Raw genomic sequence first — 25,707 nt, forward strand, 5'->3', positions numbered from 1 at the left:
TTATAAACATGTGAGCAGAAAAGAATCACCGGCCAAAAAAAATCCCATTAACTCGCCCGCAGTCAGTTGAACTCAAGGACACGTTTACACAAACGCAGCCCGTTAAATTTTTTTCTTCAGAATGAAACCTTACTAACTAAATGAATAGATCACATTTTGAATTACATGGGTTTCTGCCAATTCAAGCCTCAGACTGAGATATTAGAAAGACTGAGAATCTTACCATCTCACAATTTATAGACTACACCTTGATTCTTTCAGCATTTTTTTCCCACCATGCGATGTTTTCACCGGGTTTTTGCAGAGCCTCTGCTATTTCCTTCTCCGCTCGGTCGTGATACATTGGAGAGTCGACATCGTACAAGATGGACTTTTTTGCCCCACAGCTCCACCATCAGTTCCACCTTTCTAGACGCTCCATATTGATCGGGACGTCCTTCCTGTTCATTCGTACCGCCAACAAATACCATCTCTGCCGCCAATACCGCTCTGATGATTGTTTGTCTACTGGGTTTTGTGTTTCTCGTTTTGTTAGAGCTCATCAATTGGTTGTTGACTGTGTTACATGACGCCAAAGACTGAAGGACTTAAGAATAAGAACAAGAATAAGAACAACTTTATTTATCCCAAAGAAAATTGTTGTGCCAGAGTTTCAAGTAAAACATAACAATAATAAATAACAGAAGGAAATTGTATGAACAGTAAAAAAAAAAGGGCGGGAGAATAAGAAATACAAATAAAACTATGAAGTGTCAAAGTCAAGGCTATAAAGTGTTTTAAGGTCTTAAGTGCAAAGATTTGAAGATCCCCTGACTTGCGATAATATCAAATGTGTTTGATACGTCGTAAACCCAAGACGAGGAAAAGACCGATCTGAATGAGTTCAGATTACAAACTTCCACCTTATATTTCCTTCTGACTTTCAGTTTGAAGTCTCTGCCTGTGAAATCTTTTGGCGTAAGCCCAGCGTTACTTGATATATGAAAACCTAGTGAACAAAAATTAAAATACTACCTTGATTTTGAGATTTTTGTTTTTTGCAAGATCGTGCATGGTATTGCATCAACTCCAACATCTAATTTGCTTTAGGTAGCTTCCCCAAGTCAAGTCATATCTTATTTCTACTGCCCCAAATCACAACAAAGTTTAGTTTGGACCAACAGAAACCCGACATCCCCCACGAGCAGGCACTTGGCGACGGTTGCGTGGAAAAACTCCGCTTTTCCCGGCAGGAATCTCGGACGTATCCGAGCTCAGTTTTGGCGACCTTCTGTCTCGACCAGCCGAAGTAGAACAAGAGAAAGTGAGAGAGAAAGGACAGAGATGGAGAGTAGGTGTGATAGAGACAGGGGCGGCACGAATAATCTCATACTAATAACAACAGCAATAAGTCTGGTTTCAAGAAAAGAACTAACATGAATTATATGCAAAGGATTTGTCTTCATAAATCGCTTTTCACCCCATTCAGGTACTGAATACAGATACAGACTTTAGTTCTGTTAACACGCTGACAGATGACAAACTGAGCGAAACACCTCCTCAAATGTATCCGCATGAGCAGTGGGAACCAGAATGCCAAGCAGGCCCGATGGATGTGGGTTTTAGCTCGTAACATCTAATTTAAAGCTGGTAAAGCTTCATTGGATTGAGTCAGAAACTGTGACAAGCCGCCCGTGCGGTGACTGCAACATGGATTCATCACAAATTAAAAGAAAAACAGATAAGCCTGGTTAAACCAAGAACACAATCTGAGCAACAATCTGCTCACAATCATGACCAGGTGGCTTCAATGCGTCAAACCCATGCAGGAAAAAAAATAAAAAATTTGAGATAAAAATAGGATGGGTAGATGAGTCATTCTTCTCACTGTACTTCACATGAAATCAGTTACACTCAAAGAATTATCATTATTACTAGTAGTAGTAGAAGTACTAAGAGTCTGAGTGCTTAAAGGCTACAGAAAAACATATCAGGTCATAGAACGGCAGTCTAATGAAGCTGATGAAATTCAATCTAGTACTAATGGATTAGATAAATGAATGAACCCAATACAGTTTGGAAGGGATTACGTGCATCTCAGTCAAAGCTACCGAGAGGCAAATTAAAACAAAAATCAACAGACTTTTAAGCCAAGGCACGTTAAAAATGTACAGTTTTCAATGAGAAAATATGTCTAAATGAATGAACCCTTACATGTCAATGTGGCTCTTCAAAGATGCACTGAGGACAGGGATGCTGTGGCAGCAAGACATCAGTAGTATGATTGTATAACAAATCGTACATTTCGACCGCGTACTAAACATAATACCTGTAAATTGCTTCATTTTCTAGCTTGGCCGTCATCCGGCTTTTGACAGCAGGCTGCGAAGGTGGAACTCCAGGGACAGTTTGCCAAGACAAACCGGGTCTCACAAGGCAGAGTTTACATCAGGTTCTCACACCATATATAGACATCTTTTTGCCTGGCCGGTGCCGCTATTCACATTCAGCTGTCCGGCGTTTAAGTGTGACCATTACCAACAGAAAGAAAGACACAGGGCTGAGACTTTATTCAAAAGTCTAAAATGTAGTGGACCATTATCAGTCAAGCTGATTTATGTTATATCTAAGACGACAGAAACGTACTGGAATCACGCTAAGCCTATATTACTGATATGAGGGAAAAAAAAGGCAATGGATTTTTCTTAGTTTATTCCCTAAACTGCATTATCAACATCTTTTCTGTGGGTAGAGTAGCTCTATCTTGATGTAACTCTCCCCTCAAAATGTTCCTTGCAGAAGTTTCCTTTTGCATGAAGTCAAACCTTCACCACAACCGCCCTCTCTGCTTCTTATGTGAAATACAGTAGTGAACAAAAAGTCGACAGATGAGAAATGTCAAATTTAAACACGTCATGTTATTGAAATTTACGACTGAAAATAGATAAACCTCAAGAAAAATAAAATCCTTTTTTTTCCGATCGGGTGTTTTTTTATGTTTGCATATATATGTCAAAAGAAGTGTTCCTTTTTTTTTATCTTTTCTTGTCTGAATCAGAGCGCTGACATTTCTGAACTTCCCTGTTTTCCAGCTCTGACATCACACACATGAAACACGTGAAGGTTAGCAGTGTTGTGTCATCTTCTCAGGGTCAGCAGTTGCAAAATATCCATTGTTTTGGGGGGGAAAATGTTTCTGTGTGTGAGCAGAGTCAAGATGCCACATTGCTGTTTACACACATTTTGTTCCCTTTATGTAGAAATCTCATTTCACATTGAAAATGCAAATCATATTTCCGTTATCGGTCAAATTTAGATTATTTATAGAATTATGAATATGTATCGCTGATGTCACACGTGTTATCCCCATTAGCATTTTACAACTCTTTCTTTTCTTCAGTCTTTATTCTAATAATACTGTTCAGTTTGGTGAAGTGAATTTACAAGCAATATAATTTTTAAGATTGCAGCTTCAAAATGTTTTAACATTCAAACCCTTGTAAAAAAGAAGCAGCTACTCAATCTTATCATTTTAATTTTTTTTATATTACAGATGATTCATAGCATTGTTTCAGACATACAATATAAATATCCTTCATTTGAAAATCCTCTTTCATACCGGAACACATCTGTTCAATATGGAGAGATTCTTACAATCCAAAATCTATCATATAAAAGAAAAAGGAAAAAAAACAGACAGAAAAAAGCAACTTGTCTAGAAATGAATCTTAAGCTATATCCTTAATTATGTGGTGTTACTACGTCTGTGCAAATGGCTAAAGTATGCAAATACAGTATGATGAGGCTAAAGTGCTCGCTTCATCGGGGGGGATTTTTAAGGGATAACAAAGATCTACCACTGACAGACACAAACACTATCAAAAATAAATGAATTGAATAGAATAACACGGAGCACTGATTCAGTCACATAACTTCATTGTAATGTTACTTTTTCATATTTCTGGGTAATCATATAGAAGCTGACCAATTCTTTAAACAACCCTGCTTTTAACTGACATACTATCTGTTATAGAAATAGAAAGTAATTTGTAATATCCACATTCCCAACAGGGCCTAGAAGGTCAAAGCATTTTTTAAGTTTAAAAGATAAGGGTTCACTGTGGGACGAGAGGTAACAGTGTTTACGCCAAAGCTGACAATTTGGCTCAGATTAGGGGAAGATGTCGTTTTCATTTACAGGACTGTCTCATAAAATTAGAATATTGTGATAAAGTTCTTTATCTTCTCTAATGCAATTAAAAAAACAAAAAATACTTTATCATGATATTCCAATATTTTGAGGTAGGATTTTTGAGTTTTCTTAAGATGTAAGCCATAATCAGCAATATTAAAATAATAAAAGGCTTGCAATATTTCAGTTGATTTGTAACGAATCCAGAATGTATGACATTTTTGTTTTCGTAATTGCATTACAGAAGATAAAGAACTTTATTACAATATTCTAATTTTCTGAGACAGTAAGTTGGCTTGTTATAACAATCTTTATTTTCAATCAATGTAGGTTCAGTCTCATATCTTTCCGGCGTTGAATTGACATCCCGTCGATGTGATCTTGAGTTAAATGAAGCCGTTTATCTGTTTCCGTCTGTCTGTAAGTCCAGTGCCGAGCGCCTGGTACATAAAGTTAAACATCCTTGAACAGAAGCATCCTTGAATTGAATCCTTGGAGAAGAAAAGGCTCCTCGAGCTTTTTATTATGATTAGAACGGATGATTGCCAAAATCCACATGGCGGTCCATGCATCTGTTGTCATTGGTCCTTTTTTAATACAGCAGAGATCCTTGTGGTTTCATCAGGTTTGAGTCACTTTCGTCAAGACGTAGGACTGAGTCACTTTTACACAGGCAGGCAGTGCCTGCGTTAATATCTACTTGAACTCCATCTTAGTGAATAAGAAACTTTTTGTCCACAAATGTTAGTTTTTGTCTGACCGCCTGCCCTGGATGCAGTAACCGGGATTTATCTTTTGTGAAGGATGATGGTTGAGATCTCTGTAAATGGAAGAAAGTGTCCATTAATATAACATTGCATTGCAGATGAGGAAAAATAAACGGAGAAGTTATACTTTTTTGAGAACCTATAGAAACATTAGTCAATCATTTCATGATTCATCTCATTTTCCAGCCTCAAACTGTTGTGTATTTGGAACTTTCCAGACATGTTTTGTCATGCATCGCAAAGGCCACCACAAACAATGATCTGACTAACTGGTCTTACATTTTCTCACACGAACAAACACGTCCTTGGACCTTGAGCGCCGAGGACTGTCGAATGCAAAAATATGTCAAACTGACACGTAATCAGCATCATTTGTGGTAGAACTTGGTCAAAGAACAGATATTTTTTCACACAATTGAAATTATTAAGTTGTTATAAAGTTATTATTGTGATTATTGTTATCAGTAGAAGTACTAGTAGTAGTACTGGTCATCATTCTATTTAATTTATTATGCATATCACTCAATCTGTAACTTATCCCAGCCATTGGACAAGCTGGAGGGTACAACCTAATCACGGGTTATTATTATTATTATTGTTATTATATTGATGATAATTATGATAATATTATAAATTAATGCCTGCAATATGTTTGATATATTGTTCCAAAACCCACGTAGTTTATCCCTCTATGTAAATTAAGCCTGAAAACCAATGTTTAATGAATGAAATTTGTCATTATACTTTCACGTTTCCTTTTAATGATTCTTTATATATGATACTTTAAAATGGCCTTGAGCCTTGCCTATTGTATCTTTCCCTTTTGTTTTCACACTATGGAAATAAATGGATTTTCACAGAACTAAAACCTTCTAAAATGGAAATAATGAAATGAGGTTTGATGACAAATGCAGATTGTCAACAACAGATGAATCAACAAGACAACAAGAAGAAAACAGATAGACTGGAAGGATAGGAGAAAAAAAAGAATCAGTCAGCGATCCGATGAGGACAGTTTTTACGTGCGTGCGTGGAAAAGACAATCTACAGTTAGGCCCAGAAATATTTGGAAAGTGACACAAGTTTTGTTATTTTAGCTGTTTACGAAAGCACATTAAGGATACAATTATTATGATCAATACGGGCTTAAAGTGCAGACTCTCAGCTGTAATTTGAGAGCCTCTGAATTGGAGCAAGGATTTAGGAATTGCAGCTCTTTAATACGTAGCTGCCTCTTTTTCAAGGGACCAAAAGCAATTTGACAATTAACTCAGAAGAGCTGCAAAAATAATAACAAGGCTGCGTGGGCTCTTCCCTCGGCAAGCTGTCATCCACTGAGCAGTTTAAAGGTATAGAGTTGATTCCAGGTGTGGCGTTTGCATTTGGAAGCTGTTGCTGTGAACACACAACATCCCTACAAAGGAGCTCTCAATGGAGGTGAAACAGACCATGACGCTAGGAAAAAATATAAGAAATCCATCAGAGAGATAGCAGAAATGATAGGAATGGCCAAATCAACTGTTTGGTACATTCTGAGAAAAAAAAAAAAAGAGTGCACTGGTGAGCTTGAGAACTCAAAAAGGCCTGAACGTCCACAGAAGAGTGGTGGATGATTGCAGAATCCTTTCCATGGTGAAGAAAAAGCCCTTCATAACATCCAATCAAGTGTAAAACACTTTCCAGGAAGTCGGTGTATCGAAGTCCATCATAAAGAGACTTCATGAGAGTAAATAGAAAAGATTCACCACAAGGTGCAAACCATTAAAAAGGCCAGAACTGACTTTGCTTATGAACACCTGAAGAAGCCAGATGAAACTATTTGTACCAGAATGATGGGAAGAAGAAAGTTTGGAGGAGAATTGGAACAGCTCATGATCCAAAGCACACCACATCTTCTGTAAAAGACGGTGGAAGCGATAAGCGATGCAATGGCACGCATGACATGCTTGGCTTCCAGTGGATCACTTGTGTTTATTGATGATGTGATAAAAGACAGAAGCAGCCGGATGAATTCTGAAGTGCACGGGGATTTACTTTCAGATCGAGCGGCAAGGTTAATTGGACGTCACGTCAAAGTACAGATGGAAAATGATCCAAAACTTGCTGCAAAAGCAACCATAGAAGTGGAATATTCTGCAATGCCCGAGTCGATGACCAGAACTCAACCCGAAGTTTGGCGGTCTCTTTGGTTTCCAACGGATTGAAAAGTAACATCTTACTTCGGGTTATGTTTATTTGTGCGATGACTTTTGAGCCCTTGAAATGAAGAGCGTTTGTATAAAAATAGCTACAACTCTTACGTGTTTTCACATATATTTTTGTTCAACCCCTTGAGTTAAACCTGAAAGTCTGCACTTCAACTCTGTTGTTTCATTTCAAATCCAGTGTGGAGGCATGCAGAGCACAAATCATGAAGATTGTGTCACTATCCAAATATTTCTGGTCCTAACTGTATCTGGGGCTACTATCAGATAGTTGGCACCCGTGTGTCTGAAAACCAGATTTTATGCTTCTGTAAGTAAATACTGGTAACTGAGAAAGCAAATTATACACATGCAATTTTTCCTGCTGAATGCGGAAGGAAGATTTCTGTCTGGAAAAGGAACCCAAAATGAAATCAAAACAATCAATCTTTGAACAGGCGCAGCAAACTTTTCCATTCGGTTACTCATGTAAAAGTTAAATGTCACACATTCTTGAGTATTTCGTGACTTACTTCAATAATTTTGAGCATCTAATTGATAATCAAATATACAGATGTTTTGTGACATTAATTTATGATTTGTGCAAACACAAAGTGTCTCTAAAGAAATTTAATTGTGAATAAATGATCAGCCACAAGTCAAATCATACTTATATCTTTATTGTGATACCTATGGAGAGATTATACAAAGTGCTGTTTTCTTAAAGACTCAAGTGTAATTTTATCCTTTAAAACAGCATTTTTTTTTTACCACTCGATGTTATATATCAGTTCCCTGATATATAAATCGTCTTTCTTTGTTGTGGTGAAGGATTGCTTGTTTATGCATTAGCACTTAGCAAGGAATCCAGACAAAAGATTCAGTTTGATTGTGCATTTAGGGATTTTAACCCGAAGTGTCTGAGTGGAGCAGCTGTCCAGAGTGATGACCAAATCATGTGTAGGCCTGCAGGATCACTGACACTGACCTCAGTGACCTTGGCCATGTCTATGGAACCCCAAAGTCAAATTTAACTTGGGGTCCCCCCGTCCCCGTGCAGCATCATACCCCTGTGTCAAGTAAGGCTATATTTAGCCCCCAGAATGGACAAATAAAATAGATATTCGAATTTTATTGTCATCTTGGCGATCTACGTCTTGTTGACTCTCGTAAGGATGGATTTATGGTTGTTTATTGTATTTTTCAAGTCATTTGTTATGTTTTGATTGGTGATTTAAACACAATTGCCACTTTAAAACAATCCACTTCTTTCACAATGAATGTGAAAACTGCAAACAACAGTATTCATTGTTTTACAAATCAATCATTTTCACATTAGTAAAGTAAAACATCAATAGGAATAGCACATTTATGCCTAAAATATGTGAGTTCAGAGTGTCATTGTATTAATGAGGTATTACGAAAAGGATCAGCCTCTTGGAAAACACCTTCAGTTAAAATGTGTTACCTCTCACCTTCTGTTGTTGTTGACATCGAAGTGATGACTAATGAAGATGCCGTTCCTCCCATTTTATAACTTTGCGGGTAAGATTGAATTGTCTGTCTTCTCCAAATGATACAGAATATGCTTTGTATTTTTTGGAGTCCAGGAATCTCAGGCTCACTGTTTTTTTTTTTTTTTCTATAGAATGAAAAGCCGCCATTGTCCAAATTGTCCTTGCTTCCCCAAAAACCGGCAGCACATTGGACTGCAGGGATTCCAAACTGATGGAAGTAGTGGTGAGCAGTGGGCACCTGGACCTTTACTGACCACTATAAAGAAATATACCTGCTGGAGCATAATTATTTATGTCAAAACAGAGTTTGGATTTTCTAAGTTGTCTTAATGGAGGTGTATGGACAAAAAAAATAAAAAATAAAAAAAAATAATAATAAAATATATGTATATATATATATATATATATATATATATATATATATATCAAAATCTAACCATCCCAATTATGTTGGTGCCATCTGTGCTAAATTCTGCAGAGTATACATAAACATTCCTGTGATTTGCATCTTCACAAATGTCATTGCAGACAAATACATAGTCTAGATAGTTTATCTTTTAAAACTCTGCTTATATGATGAAATCGCACGAGTATGTTTTCGCTGAATAGCAACGTGTGCAAGATTTAACATGCATTCCCTCCCCTCTCCTCAACACTCCAAAATAATCTCAAATCATTTATTTCCTGCCCCCTGCTTACAAATCTATTATTGTTTCTGAGAGAAACTTGTCTCTCTTCCATTAGCTAAATGGTCTTCTAAAAAAAAAAAAAAAAAAAAAAAGATAAAATCATCCAGACTGATCAAATCTGCTCTGACTTCTCTCATGTCCTTCTGGGATACTGGCTGAGGAAGAGCAAAGGGATGGAAAGGGTAGGAACCTCAGGCTCGGAGGACGATTGTCCCGAATTCAACTCATTATCCTGCGCTGGACAGATTTAACTTACACATGCATGTGGAAATAAAAGAGCAACAAACACACTTGTTGCATCATCCACGGTGAGCAGAGAGGACAATGTACTAATAAGCCTCCCTTGCGTCTGGCAAGAATATTGCTCTTTTTATTTGGCCGTTAAATATATGTAGATACATCTAAAGTGTTCACCATAAAAGTATTAACAAAAAACCGTCAAGCAAATTTCCAAACCACTAGAGGGCGTTATCACACGCACATAGACGTCCATCTCCGGTGTGTCTTGGCTGGGAGGGGAGATGCCGCACAAGCGCCTCTGCTTCCCTACTTATTTTTACCCCTTTTTATCTTTATTCATCTTCCTAAGTGATACAGAAGGACGTCTCGATCACAGAGACGTTTCAAACTTTTTAGGTTAAATAAATCCTTGTCATGTGTTATTCAATGTAACAATATATGCAGCATCTGCACATTCACCGTTTGTTATGGACCATACAACATTTTTTTTCTCTAGTAGACGGTCCTTTTTTTCAAGGACTGAAAGTTCGATTCCAGTTTAGCGCTATTTCAAATTCAAATCATTTTATATCTCTATGTACACTATCAAAGCGAAAGCTCTAGAGCACCAGAATCTGAGGTTTAAATTCAACCAGACCGTAAAAAGAATGATTAACAATCTGATCGGATGCACCGTCTCTGGATGTGGTTGAAGACTTCTTGCGGCTAGAATTAACGCGAGTTGTCGGTTTAAATTGAACAACCGTGATGGAGGACATTTGAAACTGCGTTTGACTGATCCAACTACAATTGCTTGGAACACGTAATAGATTAATCCCCCTCCAAAAATGGATGGCGTATCCGTAATGTGCGGCTGTTTTTATCCCAGTCACACTACTCGTGCACCAGTCCTGAGGGGTTTGGATTCAAAAAAGCAGCTGAATAAGTCAATCATCAATTTCGGGCAGTTTTTCCCCTTTGCTTTGAAATCAAAGAAATGAAAGGGTGTTATCTCTGAATCATCTTAAAATGTCTGGCTCTGGTCAGAGACCAATGATTTTTGCCTTCTTTAACCCCTTGGTCTGATTTGAGATTGGATTACAGTGCTTTTTCCTGCACTGTATTATCTCTTTGTTGCTGTGATTGTTGTTGTTGTCATAGTGTTTGCATCCCTGCCACGTTGGTGGATCTAACTCTAAATTAAAATTGGGAAAGGTATGATTATAACCTGGATTCCTTAAAAGAGGTCATTTTTTTCTAGAGCTTTCCTCTTATGTTAAGCCTGCCATGGTGTGAAAGAAACAATTTATTATTTTAAATTAAAAACATTAGAGAAAGAGAAGCTATTTTGAAGTGAGGATAAATGTGTTGATTTTGCCTCCAGTGAAAACTGCTCCGCTCTAAACTTATAATATAAATATTATTATTATTATTATAATTAAAATATTATATTATTGTAACTGTTTTATATGATTTGTATGTAATTTTGATTTCATCTTAAATGTAACTATATTCTTTTGCTACCTCTTGGCCAGGAGTCCCTTGAAAAAGAAGTTTTCAATCTCAAATAAAGGTTAACAAAATAAAATAAATTGAATCCATCATGCTGTTCAACTTAGACTACAGTCTTTTACAAAAATAGTCAATGAAATATCTATTGATGGGACAAGATGTATCAATTTGAAATCAATATGTTGATGGTTTTGACTGAATGTTACATGAATAGGTGAAGCGTGGCGGTGAGTTTAAAATGAGGAAAGGGACGAAAGTTGGAGGGCAGGAAATTCGTCATGCTTGCTTGGAGCCCTTTGAAAAGTGCATGAAAATACTTTGATATTTCCAAAACAGATAAAAAAAAAAAAAAAAAAAAATCAAAATTTTTGAACATTTCTTAGTTGAGAGGGTGGAATATAAAACACGCGATGTAAGCGTTAGATGAAAGATGGGCTTAGGTTCAACACTGTGCAGGGATCAAAAGGACACTGGCTGCAGTAACGTTTAACCTCCCTGACCTCAGGGAGCTCCAAATCACTCACTTAATCATGTGGATCTGCTTTTCCGTCTCTCATTTCACCAAGAGATCAAGCATGATCGTGCTTAATCTTTGCCGTTCTGGCGCTGACCTGTAGCTCCCATCGAGTGCGTGACCGAGGGATTTACATAACGCCAGTCGGACTTGCATAACCAAGTGACCATTGGCGAGTATGGCGTGGCTCCCGTGTAAAGGTCACCATTTTTTAAAGCCTAGAAACCAAAATGAATGAATTCAGCATTTTGCTTGTGGAAAGATGCTCAGCGGAACATTAACAATTTGCTCAAATGCAAATTAAATGAATATCATTCCCAGGAGGAGAAGTTTATCTGAGTGAATTTCAATATTCTCGGGGGGCGTCTCATTTTTGAAATAATGAGCGAAAAAGCTTCAACATTAGTTTTTGGTTTGCTGTTTTTTTTTCCTTTCTTTCTTCCACTAAATGCTTTATTATTTACCATGGGAGGAAATTTAGAGTTCGGGTTATGTTTAAAATATTATATGGGGGAGCAATAATCCTTTCAAAGTGAGATTGATTTCAAAACTTCTTTTTTTGGTCTATTTCCCATTGAAATTTAAAAAGCTTTAAAAAGTTGTTTGCCGTCGTAAAGTCGGAGTCAAAATTAGGTCGCTCGCGTGAAGTTAAATTAATTCTAACAGTAATAAAAAAAAAAAATCTTTGATCATTTATAGTTGATCTTTAGAGGTGACAATCTTGTGTAAAATTATTTACAAATCTCAACCTAAACTTCCGCAGTCCAGATGTAAGGCTATTTTTATGATTGTTTTTTGAAAATAAATATATTCAGGGGGTATTTCAGTGTTTCCAGCTCAGTCTCACACCTTGTCAGAAGGCACAGGCACAAACCACAGCCACCACCACAATGTTTCCGATCGTGGCCAGCACAGCGATCCACAGCCATATAGTGTCACTGGACACCTTCCCGTCGTCCTCTGCTTCCGAAGGTCGAGAATAGCCGGCGTTGAGGTTGGAGGACGACGTCTGCAAGGACGTGTTGCCATTGTATGGAGAATCCATGAAAGCCCCGCTCACGGCTGGGAAATGCTGTGCAGGCAAAGAAAATGATTTGAATTAATGTCAGTCATTCTGGTTGTCAGACAGTTGTGTATCCATATATTTATAAACCCGCAACACAGTGAGAATAATAGGAATTTGCGAACGCGATACACATCTCTCTTAATATATTTATAAAGCAAACTTGATTGAAACAAATACAAGAAAATGGCCTGAGAAAATAAGGTGTTTGTTGCATAAAGTATACTTCATAGTAAAATCATGACACGAAGGAATAAAAAACAAAAGTAGAGTGGGGTCGTGAGTTGAATCTAAGAATCCAAACCTCAAATCCACCTTTGTTAAATCAAGATAAGAATTTTTAAAAATGAGCAAGAATTTTTCCAGTCAATATATTTGCTAATTTGCTGTTAAGTTTACTTAAATTCAATATCCAAAACTATTACAACAGAGTTCATATACACTGGTATCCTGTTAAATGGGTAAGAAATAGATAACAATAACAGTAAATATATGTTGTATATGTATGTAAATATATGTTCAGAACAAGAAATTAATACAATATTGGAAAAAAAAGTCCCCTTTAAAACAAATCAGTGAGAAAAATCTACAATTTCTTATCTTCATATCTAGTCATTTAAAAATGATTATAAACACGCCGTCTTTGACGTATCAAACTACACAATCAAAGCACAAATATGATAACTTTAATATTCACATATGTGTATTTGTGTGGATCTCAGACGCTCTTATTCACTTGCATTGTTACATTTCCTGGACGTCATCAAATTATTAATTGTTGGAGTTTCATCTCTTAAAAAGTGATCAGAACATGAGTCGATTCAAACTGAGTCCACCAGCGGCAACAAACTCAGCTGTCCCGTCCAGTGGAGAGAAGCTCAAGGGAATTAATTCCCGATAGATGAACAAAGTTAGACGCGTGGCAGCCGATGCGGAGAAGTTTCCCCTCACTCACACACAAACTCAGAGAGGCCGGGCCAAAACAAGCGAGGCGGATAATGATTCCCAGTTTTTGGCTCAGCTGTATGAGCGTCCCTGGGGGGCTTCCATTGCGCCAAATCCCAGAGGGAGAAGAGCGAGAAGATATTTCTGGTGATAAATGGCCTTATTAATCCATGTCCTGAGAACATGTGCTGTGCAAACACACACACACACACACACACTCACACACACACCTTTGATTTTCTGACCCATATGCATGCAAACACAGAACAAACTCTGATCAGCAATGTGTCAGTCAGCTATTTTTATCTGCTCTTATCTGCCTTTCAATTAATCTGTATTAATAAAATATGTGTAGCATATATTATTCATTTGTTGTATCAACATTCCAAGCTTACATATGTTAAATGCGAAACATAAATGCCATGATGATCTTTATACTTTAAAGTATATGATGTATATATTCATTTGTTGTCTTTAAAAAAAGGTCATTTGTCCTATTTGTCCTTTTGTTTTTTCTTTGTTTTTACATACTATTTCACAGTATCATGCATATCGTCACCCTCTTAAAATAATCGCCTGAGTCATTTTTTTACAATTTTTTTTTTTTTTTTTTCCTAAATCACCTCCTCATGATGCTGACCACCTCTGGCAAAATTGCCTACATCCTCAGTTAAACAGATTCTACCCCTTTAGTAGAAATTGCCTATGTCAAGAGTGTGTCAAACGGTTCCGTTTTTGTGTTTCCTAAAAAATCTGAAAAAATGACTCAGGCGATTATTCTAAGAGGGTGACGATATGACACGCACATTATAAGGTCCTTTAAATTTTTTGTGAAATTAAATATAATTTGTTTTAGCATTCTTTTATACGTATGATTACCATTATATATATATATATATACACACATATATGCATATATTGAGCTTTTTCCACCAATAGGTAGATGTGAATTCCTAAAATTAGTGAGTAGAAAAACAAATGTGCAATATTTCCTGTGTATGTACAGGTTTTTGTTCTGCACAGCCACACACTGTGCAGTTTGTGGAAACAAAGCAGTGTGCTCAGTGGCTATTAATAATTCTAGCACTCATTCTAGCAGCTGATGGGTTCAACCGACTCTGACCCTTTAACTCCAAAGTGTTTTGGCTTGTTGAAGCCCAAATTTGACGAACTCTCCGCAGTGCCATTAGTAGCATGTCATAAAAGTTAAATCAGATTTTGCTGAAGTTGATTTGGGTTACCAAAGTGATGCAAATGATGTCTTTCCTTCTTTTGGTCAATTCCAAGTGCTCAAACAACCAAAAAAGTAGGCTTCCCGATTTAAAAAAGTTAGAAGAAAAAGGATTGATGAGCAAGAACAATAAGAATCAATGAATGGGAATGTTAACGCATTCTGTCCTGCTTTACATGGCAACACAGAGACAACCAAGAATAATTGAGTTTTCAGTTGTTCCAAGTTGAGCTATGACTTCTGAGTTTAGGAGGAAGGACAGAGCTCCTCCCCCAAGCTGGCAAGTTAGTTTTCAGATTTTATTTTATTTTTTTTTTAATTTAATTAAATTCAATTAATTTTATTTTATTTTATTTTATTTTATTTTATTTTATTTTATTTTATTTTATTTTATCATTGAGTTATTTGTTTTAATAGAATTTTAATATTTGAGACATGGATTTGTGCAAAAAAAAAAAAAAAGCCTGATGATTATCTTTTGCTTTTTATTCAAAGAAAAGTCATGATCAGTACACAAGCATACTGTGCTAAAAAGACTTTCTTTGCAAACCCTGTTTTGGTTGTTGCTGTTTGTGATTTAAGACATTTCATGGAGGTGTTGCTGACCACACACCTGTCATGTTAAGGGTTCAAGTTTAAACATATTGAAATCTTTTATTATACAGAAAAGCGGGTCTCACACTGTGCAAATTTAAGCACCAGTTGTTTCTGCTTGTGATAAAACATATTTTTGAGAAAGAAACTCAGATGAAATATGGACTACACCCGTTACATACTGTTCCTTAAACCATATTTCACAGCTTTATTTACATTCAGTTAAAAAAGCATGTCTGTTCCTCTAAAAAAAAAAGGGAGATGGGCGGAAATGCAATGTAATTATAAAGTACAAACATGTTCACCAAGTTGATTAATAGACTTGTCACTCAACATGATGACACCAGTTAATTTAAACAGCGTGACGTATGCAAAACCGCCAGCTCATCAAATTCATTTATTCCCACAGCATTTCTCAGGCACATCATGCATCCTTGTTGATCCCATCTTTGAGGGAAATTTTTAATGCCTTTAAATTGATGATGTGAAAAGCAAAGTTGCCTCCCTCTCCTTATTTCAAGACTCAACTATTAAAACTTGTAAGATTTAACATGTAAAATTTAGCTGAGTCTTGTAGCCACATTGCCCTCAGTGTTGAGCAAAATTAAAATACTTGCAAGGAAAAAGTCGCAGTTGGGCCGATGTTTCCAAAGGGCCTTTTTTGTCAAAATACACATTTTCTTCCAAGATCTATAAAGAATGGAGTTTGCAAATATTTTAGTTATCTGGGTCACAATCCTTCCAGATAAGATAAATAGCCATTAGATTGTTTATCTTTTTTTTTTTTTCTATAACAAAGCAAAATGTAATATCAAGTCTTTGGTATTTGGGAATATAATGACATTGAATTTATATACAGCATCCATTATAAAGGTGTCTCTGATTAACAGTGGAGAACCACTAATAAACTGTTGTATTGAACATTACAAGGCATTAGCAATATTTTAAGAAAACTTGATTTTTTGGGGGGAAAATATACAAATGCGCCACTTTTATGAATCAAGGGATTCATTGAATTACTTGCTACAAGAGAACACTGGAAAGTTTACATTCCCTTTGTTTCCTACCTGGAAAGTTAAATACACAGAAAGAAAAAAAGTCGTTTGAACAATATTACAAAGATACAGACCCATACCCGAATCTTGAACACAAAGAATTACCTCAGGAATGACTTATTACCAATATTATGAGTTCGGATTTAACTATTATTTGGCTGCATTTAGTTTTAATTGAAAAATGCTGTATTTTCTTCTTTTCAGAGATTAGCTTATACACGGATAAAAAAAAGTGTTGAATTGAAATGATAACTGATAAGGATTCCCAATCTACATGCTATAGCTTATCTTATCTTATCTTATCTTATCTTATCTTATCTTTGTTAAAAATGGGTTGGATAAATTATGTGCTCAACAACACTGTATGTGTGCTTGTTTTAAAAAGACACCCATGACTGTTTATTTGATATAAAAAAGAAAATGATTTATTTTTATATATACAGTTTTTTTGGTTCGCCATACTGATATCGATCCTTAAAACCAAGGTTAAAAAGCACAACTCTTCAACTCAACATATATGAGCAAAAATTTGAAAAAGAAAAGAAAGAAAGAAAGAAAGAAAGAAAGAAAGAAAGAAAAGTGTCATTTAACCATTAACCTTTTAAACTCCACATATAACAATACACAACTATTTCAGATTTATGCATTTATCCATCTGTTTATTGATTTGTCTTGTTTTTATAAAGTTTGATTTTGCCTTCAAGAATAATTACCCACAAGTTCCAAAAGCTGTTCGGTATTGATAACGTCTTTCTGATATTTAGAATGATTTTAGTTTTCATTTCTGCACCATCATTCACACAATCTCTCTCTCCCTATATCTTTACACTGACAACCATCACTTATATGCCTGTTTTTTCTTTCCCATGCAAAAGTTTAAATAAACAGCCCAAAACATCAGAGTAGTCAAGCTGCGGCAGCATAATTCATGAGAAAACTTTAAGAGCTCTCACATCATCCACTTATTATGTATATTTAATTAAAAGTGCCTCAGAGGATTCCTCTTGACTGAGGGGAGATACAGGGACATGGTATAAAAGATTCAATATCATTCAGACACTAAACACCCAAACATATTTGGAAAACTCAGCATGCAGACACATATTTCACAAATCAGAACAAATATTTTCCAGCACAGTTGTCTCAATTGAGTAAAACTCTCGCCCAGGAACTACGTCTCACTTTGCAACAAAAGAAGCACAGAAAGGTTATCAACATTATGCACAAAAATGAGTGTGCACTTGCTCATTCTTTCTAAACAAATAATAGTGAGATATTTGTTTCACATCTTGAAGTCAAGAATCAGAATCTTTACGTTGTTGTGCCTCTGAATGACAAAACAATATAGATGAATTATCGGGAGCTATGTGTCATATCTGAGTCATTCTACCATTGAGAAAATATTGTCAGAAAAAAAGCAAATATTTGCATATCATTATATCATAAATGTGAGCATAAATTGTAAATGAACAAATGGATAATAAATATATGGCCAGAAAAAATATTTGGGGAAATACGCATTATAATTACATCATTACATAATTTAGTCATCATTACAAATGCTAAAATTGTGAAGATGTTTTTTTGATAAGTAAAACTCGTTTAACACTAGTTTAAAAATTCATGAAAATCCAAGAGTTGCTTCATTATTTTAACTGGTTGAGCAGTGACTGACAATTTATGCATACATCTCCAAACATATATGATAACATGGTCATTTTTGTTGTTGTTATTGATGTTTTAATTTTGTTTAGCCCATTATCAATTTTAGTAAATCATTAAAGATATGGAGATCATGAGTGCTTTGCAGTAGAAGAAAAGAACATGCGCTTTTTTTTGTAGATGAGTGGTTGACACACACCTTTCAACATTTATAATAATTATTTGTGACATTGTCCCCCAACCTTTGTTTTTTATCTCATAATACAATAGCAATGGTCCCCATGTTAAGAGATTGTCTTTTGACCAAACAATAACAAGACTTTCATCAAATCTAATAATGCCAGGTCTATAATTGGTTTATTTTGACCGTGCTAGTTTAGCAAAATCAACAGCTCCCAAGGTGTGCAAAATAACCCCAAGCCATAGGATATTTAGATTAGTGCCATTTTCCCATCTGTTTGGTTCTTAAATTCTTTCAAAGAAACAATATGAACTCCTTATAATTCCAGATCCTGTGTTTCCATCCACTGCATTATTTGTACTTTCAAGTATTCAATTGATTAATTTTGAAATCATGCATAAAAACAAGCGGATGAAACCTTCCTCCTCCCAAGAAAAACACCATGGCTGATTCAACAGCCCTTTTAGGAGTGGTAATGCAAAACTTTATGCGTAAAAGTTGATGGTATATTCGACCACATAGCATAAATAAATCATTTAGATCAGGGTTTCTCGATCACCAGGCCACAAGCATTTGGTATTGAGCCAAAAAGAAAGAATAAGGTGGTTGAAAAGTATATGCATTTTTATTTTCATTTGTCTTCCTGGTATTTTATTTTGAAAAATTGCCATTTCCACCTGCGCCTCAGTCCTGCACTAGACTCAGTCAAAGGGTTTTTCTATGCATCAGTAAGTCGGCAAGCTGGCCCCCTGCTAAAATGGCCCACGAACAAATGTCAATGTACAGCCTTTTTTGAAAAGGGAGAAAAAGCCAACGATCTGAGACGAAGGGTCTCAGAGCGCCAGCACTAAAAGAGCTGCATTAAAAACAAATTACCAAGAGTCCTACCTTAACTGCGGGTTCATTGCATCAGGTTTTATAAACGCTCCAAACCTGCTTTGCATAATATCTGGTGACCAGCCAACAAACAAAAAACCCTCAAAACTTCTTTGACAGATAGAGAGCAAAACCACCAGCATTAAAAGACAAGCCCTTGGAATTTTTCGAAAGAAAAAAAATATGAACATGACGTGCAGAGTAAGGGAAAATTGTTGAATATTTATTAAAAGTGCTTGATAGAAGCCTTAGCGGTCAAATTATGGTCCTTTTTTTGTAATTAGCCCCGATTGCAAAAATGTTGTCTGTGGCTAAACAGCTAACAGATGCAACCAAGAGTGTTTTTATCCACACCCAAAAAAAAAAAAAGCCACAATTTTTTGCATAAAAAGACCCGGTGACAACCTGAGACCCCCTCTTTCGGTTTTGCCGCGCTGACCCCCCCCAACATTACGGAGGTGCATTATAACTCGGCTGCTGTGTGCGTTCAGATTCATGCGACTCTTATTTCCTCCACAAGAAATAAATAAATTGTGCTTATTTGTGCTGACTCTCAAGGGTGAAATTCAAACATGGTTACCAACCATTTCATTTTTCATATATTCTGCAGTTGAAAATGACATACTTGTTCGAGTGGGAGGTCACGTTAGAGCATCAGATTAAAACCGGTGCCTATAATACTTTTTGAGTTCAATGCCATCTTGTTGCCTGGGTGGATTATATCTTTTGACACAGTATTCACTATCGAGCTCAGTTTTTTTTACTCATACAGTGTGTTTCACACTATGCGTGCAAGCATTTTTCCCAATGGCCAGATTCAAGGTGGGTGGAATTAATGGTTTATAGGGCTAGAGGACTCTCATCATTAGGGAGCTGCAGGGATTAAATTGCCGGGACAGTTCAATGACAACACAGAGGTCTGCCCATTGTGTTCCCGCACATGTCTACTCTGGAGATTCTGAATACATAAGAGTAGTAAAAACAGAAGCACTCCCCCTCATGAGAATCAAAAAGCCTGGTCATTCAGGTTTACTATATATTAGGAATACATGAAAATCTGGCTTTTAACTGTGGGTTTTCAATGAATGAACTGAATCTGTTTATCAATTTTAACATGCGTTTGATATATGTTGAGCGGCATGCTGGCGCACTGTTTGGCGCTTCCGCTTCATAGCAAGAAGGTCACTTGCTCTGTCCTGATGATTGCCCAGCTACGTGAATGAGTATTTCTTTGTATACAGGACTGTCTCAGAAAATTAGAATATTGTGATAAAGTTCTTTTATCTTCTGTAATGTAATTACAAAAACAAAAATGTCATACATTCTGGATTCATTACAAATCAACTGATTGCTATTGCTAATTATGGCTTACATCTTAAGAAAACTCAAAAATCCTGTCTCAAAATATTAGAATATCATGAAAAAGTAATTTTTGTTTTTTTAATTGCATTACAAAAGATTTTCTGAGACAGTCCTGTATGTGCCCCTTCGATTGACTCGTGACCGGGCCAGGGTGAACCTCGCCTTTTCACCCAACGACAGGCTCCCAAGCAGATCTATAGACATGGTTTTTGCAGGCCTGTGACTAATTATCACATTGTAATTTCATTTAATTTTTTTTTTAGAATTTCTCAATTATTTGTTAGGAATATAATCAAAAGTGAAGTTATAACGAACCCACGGAAGCTGGTCAATTGTCTGGATCCAAACTTGCCCAGTTACCTCAAATATGAGATCACCGCCATTTCCTTTTCTTTCCCCACTCAAGTTTTATAGAACGGGTTTACTATGTTGCACTTTTATTGCCACAATATAGCAGAAGAAAAAAATAGAAAAAGGAATCTAATTACAATTGTAAAACTAAAGTAAGGTATGCCCTTGCTCCATTTTCAAAACCAGCATACCAGTCAGACAGAGTGACGGAAAGATGATACTTGTAGCTTTAAAAGAAGACCAGTGACTGTAGGGTATGCTGGGAAGTGTCATGTTGGGAATGCAAAAGAAACAGCCCCATGGATAAAGAACACCTTCAGTCAACTAACAAATGTACTCAATGACTCAATGAATAGAGAAAAAAAAAAACAATAAAATCTTGCAAAGTCTTGCAAAAGTCACAAAAAATTAAATGATGAATAAATCCTTTGAAATCCAGATAATAATGCTAAAATCTGGTTGGTGACCATCATCTTCGTTTTGGTAAAAATGGGTCAAGTAGTTGCACTATTTCTGGCATTTCTATAGAAATAAATATATTTATAGAGAATATTCTGGGGGGAAAAAAATCATTAGATGTATTTTTAATGTAATGAATATTAATCACAGCCTTTTCGTAGATTGAATGTAACGCTTAAAAGTCAGGTATCAGTAATAATGCAGTCTAATGTGATGCAAAACATTCCCCGAGATACATCTCAGTCACATTCACTTCATGTCAGCAGGCTCACAGTTGACAACAAGTACCAACACTGCAACTGAAGTTGCATATTGAATGTGAGTAAGTTCTTAAAAACACTCAAGTATCAGACAACTGAACACTTCTAACCGTACAGCATCACTTTGTTGCGGCGAGTCTACAACGGGATCGAACCGTTGGCAATTAATCCAAACAAGACAAGAGAGACGCTTTTTACATTTTGTATTGGATTGACAAAAAAACATGAAAAGAGGGAGAGTGTTTTACCTACTGCAAGTCGGGTGTTCCTCACTGTCCTCCTGTTCTGAACTCTAACTGAGACTGAGTGCATTCACTTCATGAGAGAGTGAAAGTGTGTGTGAGAGAGAGAGAGAGAGAGAGAGAGAGAGAGAGGGAGAGATGGTGGCGGTGGAGAGATGACCAGGCTCGGTGAGACCATGTGTTTGAGACAGATTTAGAGATCAAGCTTTGTGTGTGAGCGCAGATGATTGTGAGTTAGAGGCACTCAAAGAACACACAAATGTGTGCGGGTGCATAATAAGTGCATTTTTGTTGTTGGTGACAGGAGAGGCTCTCCGATTGAAGGGAGAGCCGAGCTGGTCGTCTGCAGCCTCTTACAGAGACGTGTTTCATTGTGATACATTAAAAAGCAATCTTTGATCGTGCACCCAGGACGCAATCACACCATGCATCAAGCAAATGCGGAAGTGGAAACAAGATTTAATTCATCCACTTCAGACACATAAGTTTAAGTCAGACATGAATACTGCAAAATGTCAATTTTGAACATTATCTGATTCAAATAACAGCAGTGGGAACCCTTAAAATTAAAGGTCACAGTTTTGAATCTACATACAACAAAGCTGTGTGTTCCTTTACATAAAATACTGAGCTTTGCTGACATTTACAAAATAAACAAAAGTTAAAAAAAAAAAATCGGCAGAAGCAAAAGGGAAAAAAAAGATATAGATCAACAGACCTGTTTGTAGGATCAACTGAAATGTATCGTGTGTAAATTATTTCATTCATTCATTATCTATTCGGCAGGGGACCCTTCAAGCAGTTGATCCATTGAATGTAATTACGTATCTTTTTATTCCTTCATGAGTTTATTATTAATTCTTTTTCATCTCAAAACACACGCACATGTATATATAATGTCTATAATTCCTGTTTTTTTTTTTTTTAATTTATTCTCTTTATCAGTTCAGCTAGTGAACACTCTAATATTCCAATTTTACAGTCTCCATCCCTAATGGCCTGTCTGTTTAAGTCATGTGTCATTACTCCTCTCATCTATTCTTTCTTGCTCATCAGATGTCGCCTTTCTTTATCTAAAACAGTAACTTCCTCACTTGCTGACACTGACATTTTATGTTTTCGTTCTCCATTTTCCCACAACCTCATAGTTTCCTCCGGCTCCTGTCGTTCTCCCGTCTTGCCAAGTTTGAACTCATCATCATCTGTAAATTATTGATTTGAATTTTGCTCTTTTTGAGATTGAAAATGAGAATCACTGTGGATTTCAAGTGTTGGATGGGCTGAATATGAATCCATAATTAAATGGCCAATGTCAGTAACTTGAAATCCCTTAAAATGAATTTTTCCTAATGTATATTGAGGGTCTGTACAAGGAGGCAACATACATCCCGAGAAATAAAATGTAAAGTTTAGCTCAACCAAGCCGAACAAGCCGATGTGAGTCGGCGATAGACAGGAGCTTCTCGTTTGCCGCGTGTACGTCTGTTTAGACATGGACAGGACATCCTGATGTAGCGTGTCATTCTGCAGGGCTTGTGGGATTAAAGTGAAACATATACAATCCACAATCCCTCAATCCTAAAAAAAAAAAAACTCCAACAATGACAGACTGTGTCACATGTGAGTGTGCAACCTGACTTTTGTGCATTATAAGTGGGCATATGCATCTGCTTCCTGTGCCCATCTGTGAGTGGATGTCCTGTGGGGCTTGAAGGGAGCGAGTACATATGTGTTTTCTTTGTATGCAAGTCTATGGTTTTGTGTGTGTGTGTGTGTGTGTGTCTGTGAGCGCGCGCACATGCATGCATGTTTGTGTATCTGTCTTTCTGTCCGACAGTATTACAGGGCAGTGACAGTTTATGAAGCTACATAATATTCTTCATAGTTAAGTTTAAAGATTCAAAAAGTGCCCCTGCAGAGCACTTAATTGCAAAGAGCTCACATACACTCATATGCAAAAGCAACATACACTCATTAGTTTCCCAAAAGCGCCAAAACGCGAATAAAAATTGAAATTTTGGGTGATTTACTGAGGTCAGAGTTTAACCATAATCAGAAATCGGGAATCTTGAAAATAATTTGCAATTTGTTTGCTTTATTATTACTTATTTATTTATTTATTTATTTTCTAATAATAAAAAAAAAAAAAAAGATTTCCAAGGCTCGGATTTCATTTCTCCATTTGTAAATGCTAAGGAAAAAAAAGAAGAAAAAAAAAAAAGTCACAAGAAAAAAAGACATGACGGACTGAATAAACAGCCCTACAGCAGCCAGCTGTTCCTCACCCATCCAAAACATCTGTTATTGAAGAAAAAAAAAAAAAAAAGCTGGAGAAGAGATGGAGGGAAACATAGAGTAAGAAAAGGTCAGAAAAAATGGACTGAAAGTACAGTACGAACACTCCATCCACCCATGGTGGGTTTGCATCTTTACGTTGCATCATCCAGCTGGCTTGGTGCAGAAAATTGCATGCATAACCAAACTATTCTGTATAATGTAAAAAGAGCATCTCTATCGGGATACATTTTTTATCGCAACTGAGTCGATAGACATGTGACTGGTCATGTAAGGCTGCACGTCTATACTTTATTTCTGTGTGATTGTTTTGTCATTATCCTAATGTCCTCGTGGTATTACAGGCATTACCTAACCATTGGGAAAGATATCACCGCATTAATATTTTGCAACACAATGCATCAAGAAGGGTCCATAGATAGTTGTTGGATAAGGCTGATTATTTATTTCTCTATTTATTCGTTATCTATTTAACCATTTTGGGAGGGTGTGTGTCTGATTTTATTATGATCATTCAACTGTCTGCCTATTAAGGACAAATTTTAAACCTCACTTCAGGTCAATGAAGAGAGCATGATGATGTTCGATAAATATAAATCAAGCAATCAGTCCTTGGTTATTTACCTTCCGAAATAAACAGGGCAAAAACAGCCTGTTTGTTTGCCTGTTTAACACTGAGAATGAGAAAGTGCAATCTTAAAAACGGGCCCTCAAGGATTTTCTCGCTGTTGATAAATAATTTGGATATACCGTCATTATTTTCCATGTATCACATGTATCACTTGCGCTCCATTTATGATGTGTGTGTTAAAATGAGGGCAGAACGGTGGTTAGTGATTCGACCTCACAGCACGAAGGATCCCAGTTCTTTCCGACAAGGGGACCATTCTATAGGACTGTCTCAGAAAATTAGAGTATTGTGATAAAGTTCTTTATCTTCTGTAATGCAATTAAAAAAAACAAAAATTACTTTTTCATGATAATCTAATATTTTGAGATAGGATTTTTGAGTTTTCTTAAGATGTAAGCCATTATCAGCAATATTAAAATAATAAAAGGCTTGCAATATTTCAGTTGATTTGCAATGAATCCAGAAAGTATGACATTTTTGTATTTGTAATTGCATTACAGAAGATAAAGAACTTCATCACAATATTCTAATTTTCTGAGACAGTCCTGTATGTGGAGTTCGTATGTTCTTCCCTCCTCTGGGTTCCCCGGTTTCCTCCCACAGTCCAAACAAATGCAGCAGGTTAACTGGAAAAAAAAAAATGGAAAAATTACCCCAAATGAGCAAGTGAGTGAACAGTTGTTTGTTTCTTTACGTGGCCTTGCGATTACAGGTTGTAACCCGACTCTCACCCCATGACAGCAGGCGCGACACAAAATGGATGGATGGATGGATGGATGGATGGATGGATGTTAAAATGACTGCTGAATCCCATTTCCATTGACTCTTTCCTTGAAATGAAAGATAGAGGGAAAATCCAGATAGTTTAAGCAGCTCAATTTAATTCCATAATTTCAAAGTTATTGAGCTGTGTGATTAAAAGAAAATA

The 25,707-nt window shown here is 36.4% G+C and overlaps 1 protein-coding gene across 2 annotated transcripts in view; it reads right to left on the minus strand.

Moving 5' to 3' along the window:
- Nucleotides 1-3,550: 3,550 nt before the first annotated feature.
- The window catches only part of LOC147235282 (uncharacterized protein C14orf132), a 29,402-nt gene continuing 7,245 nt past the window's right edge, over nt 3,551-25,707 (minus strand). Inside the window, exons 2-3 of one of the 2 annotated variants that reach the window (XM_086142128.1) lie at nt 12,422-12,644; nt 3,551-4,991 (exon numbers count right to left, since the gene is read on the minus strand). In XM_086142128.1, coding sequence (XP_085998254.1) covers nt 12,426-12,644 — 219 coding nt within the window. In that variant the 3' untranslated portion in view covers nt 3,551-4,991; nt 12,422-12,425. Of the gene's footprint in view, nt 4,992-12,421; nt 12,645-21,859; nt 21,903-25,707 lie in introns of those variants that run through there. The other variant, XR_015104411.1, reaches the window with a different exon arrangement.

Source organism: Fistularia commersonii, chromosome 3 (assembly GCF_037954325.1).
Source record: "Fistularia commersonii isolate RoL2024-O1a breed Wild chromosome 3, RoL_Fcom_v1.0, whole genome shotgun sequence".
In the NCBI taxonomy this organism is placed as follows: Eukaryota; Metazoa; Chordata; class Actinopteri; order Syngnathiformes; family Fistulariidae; genus Fistularia; species Fistularia commersonii.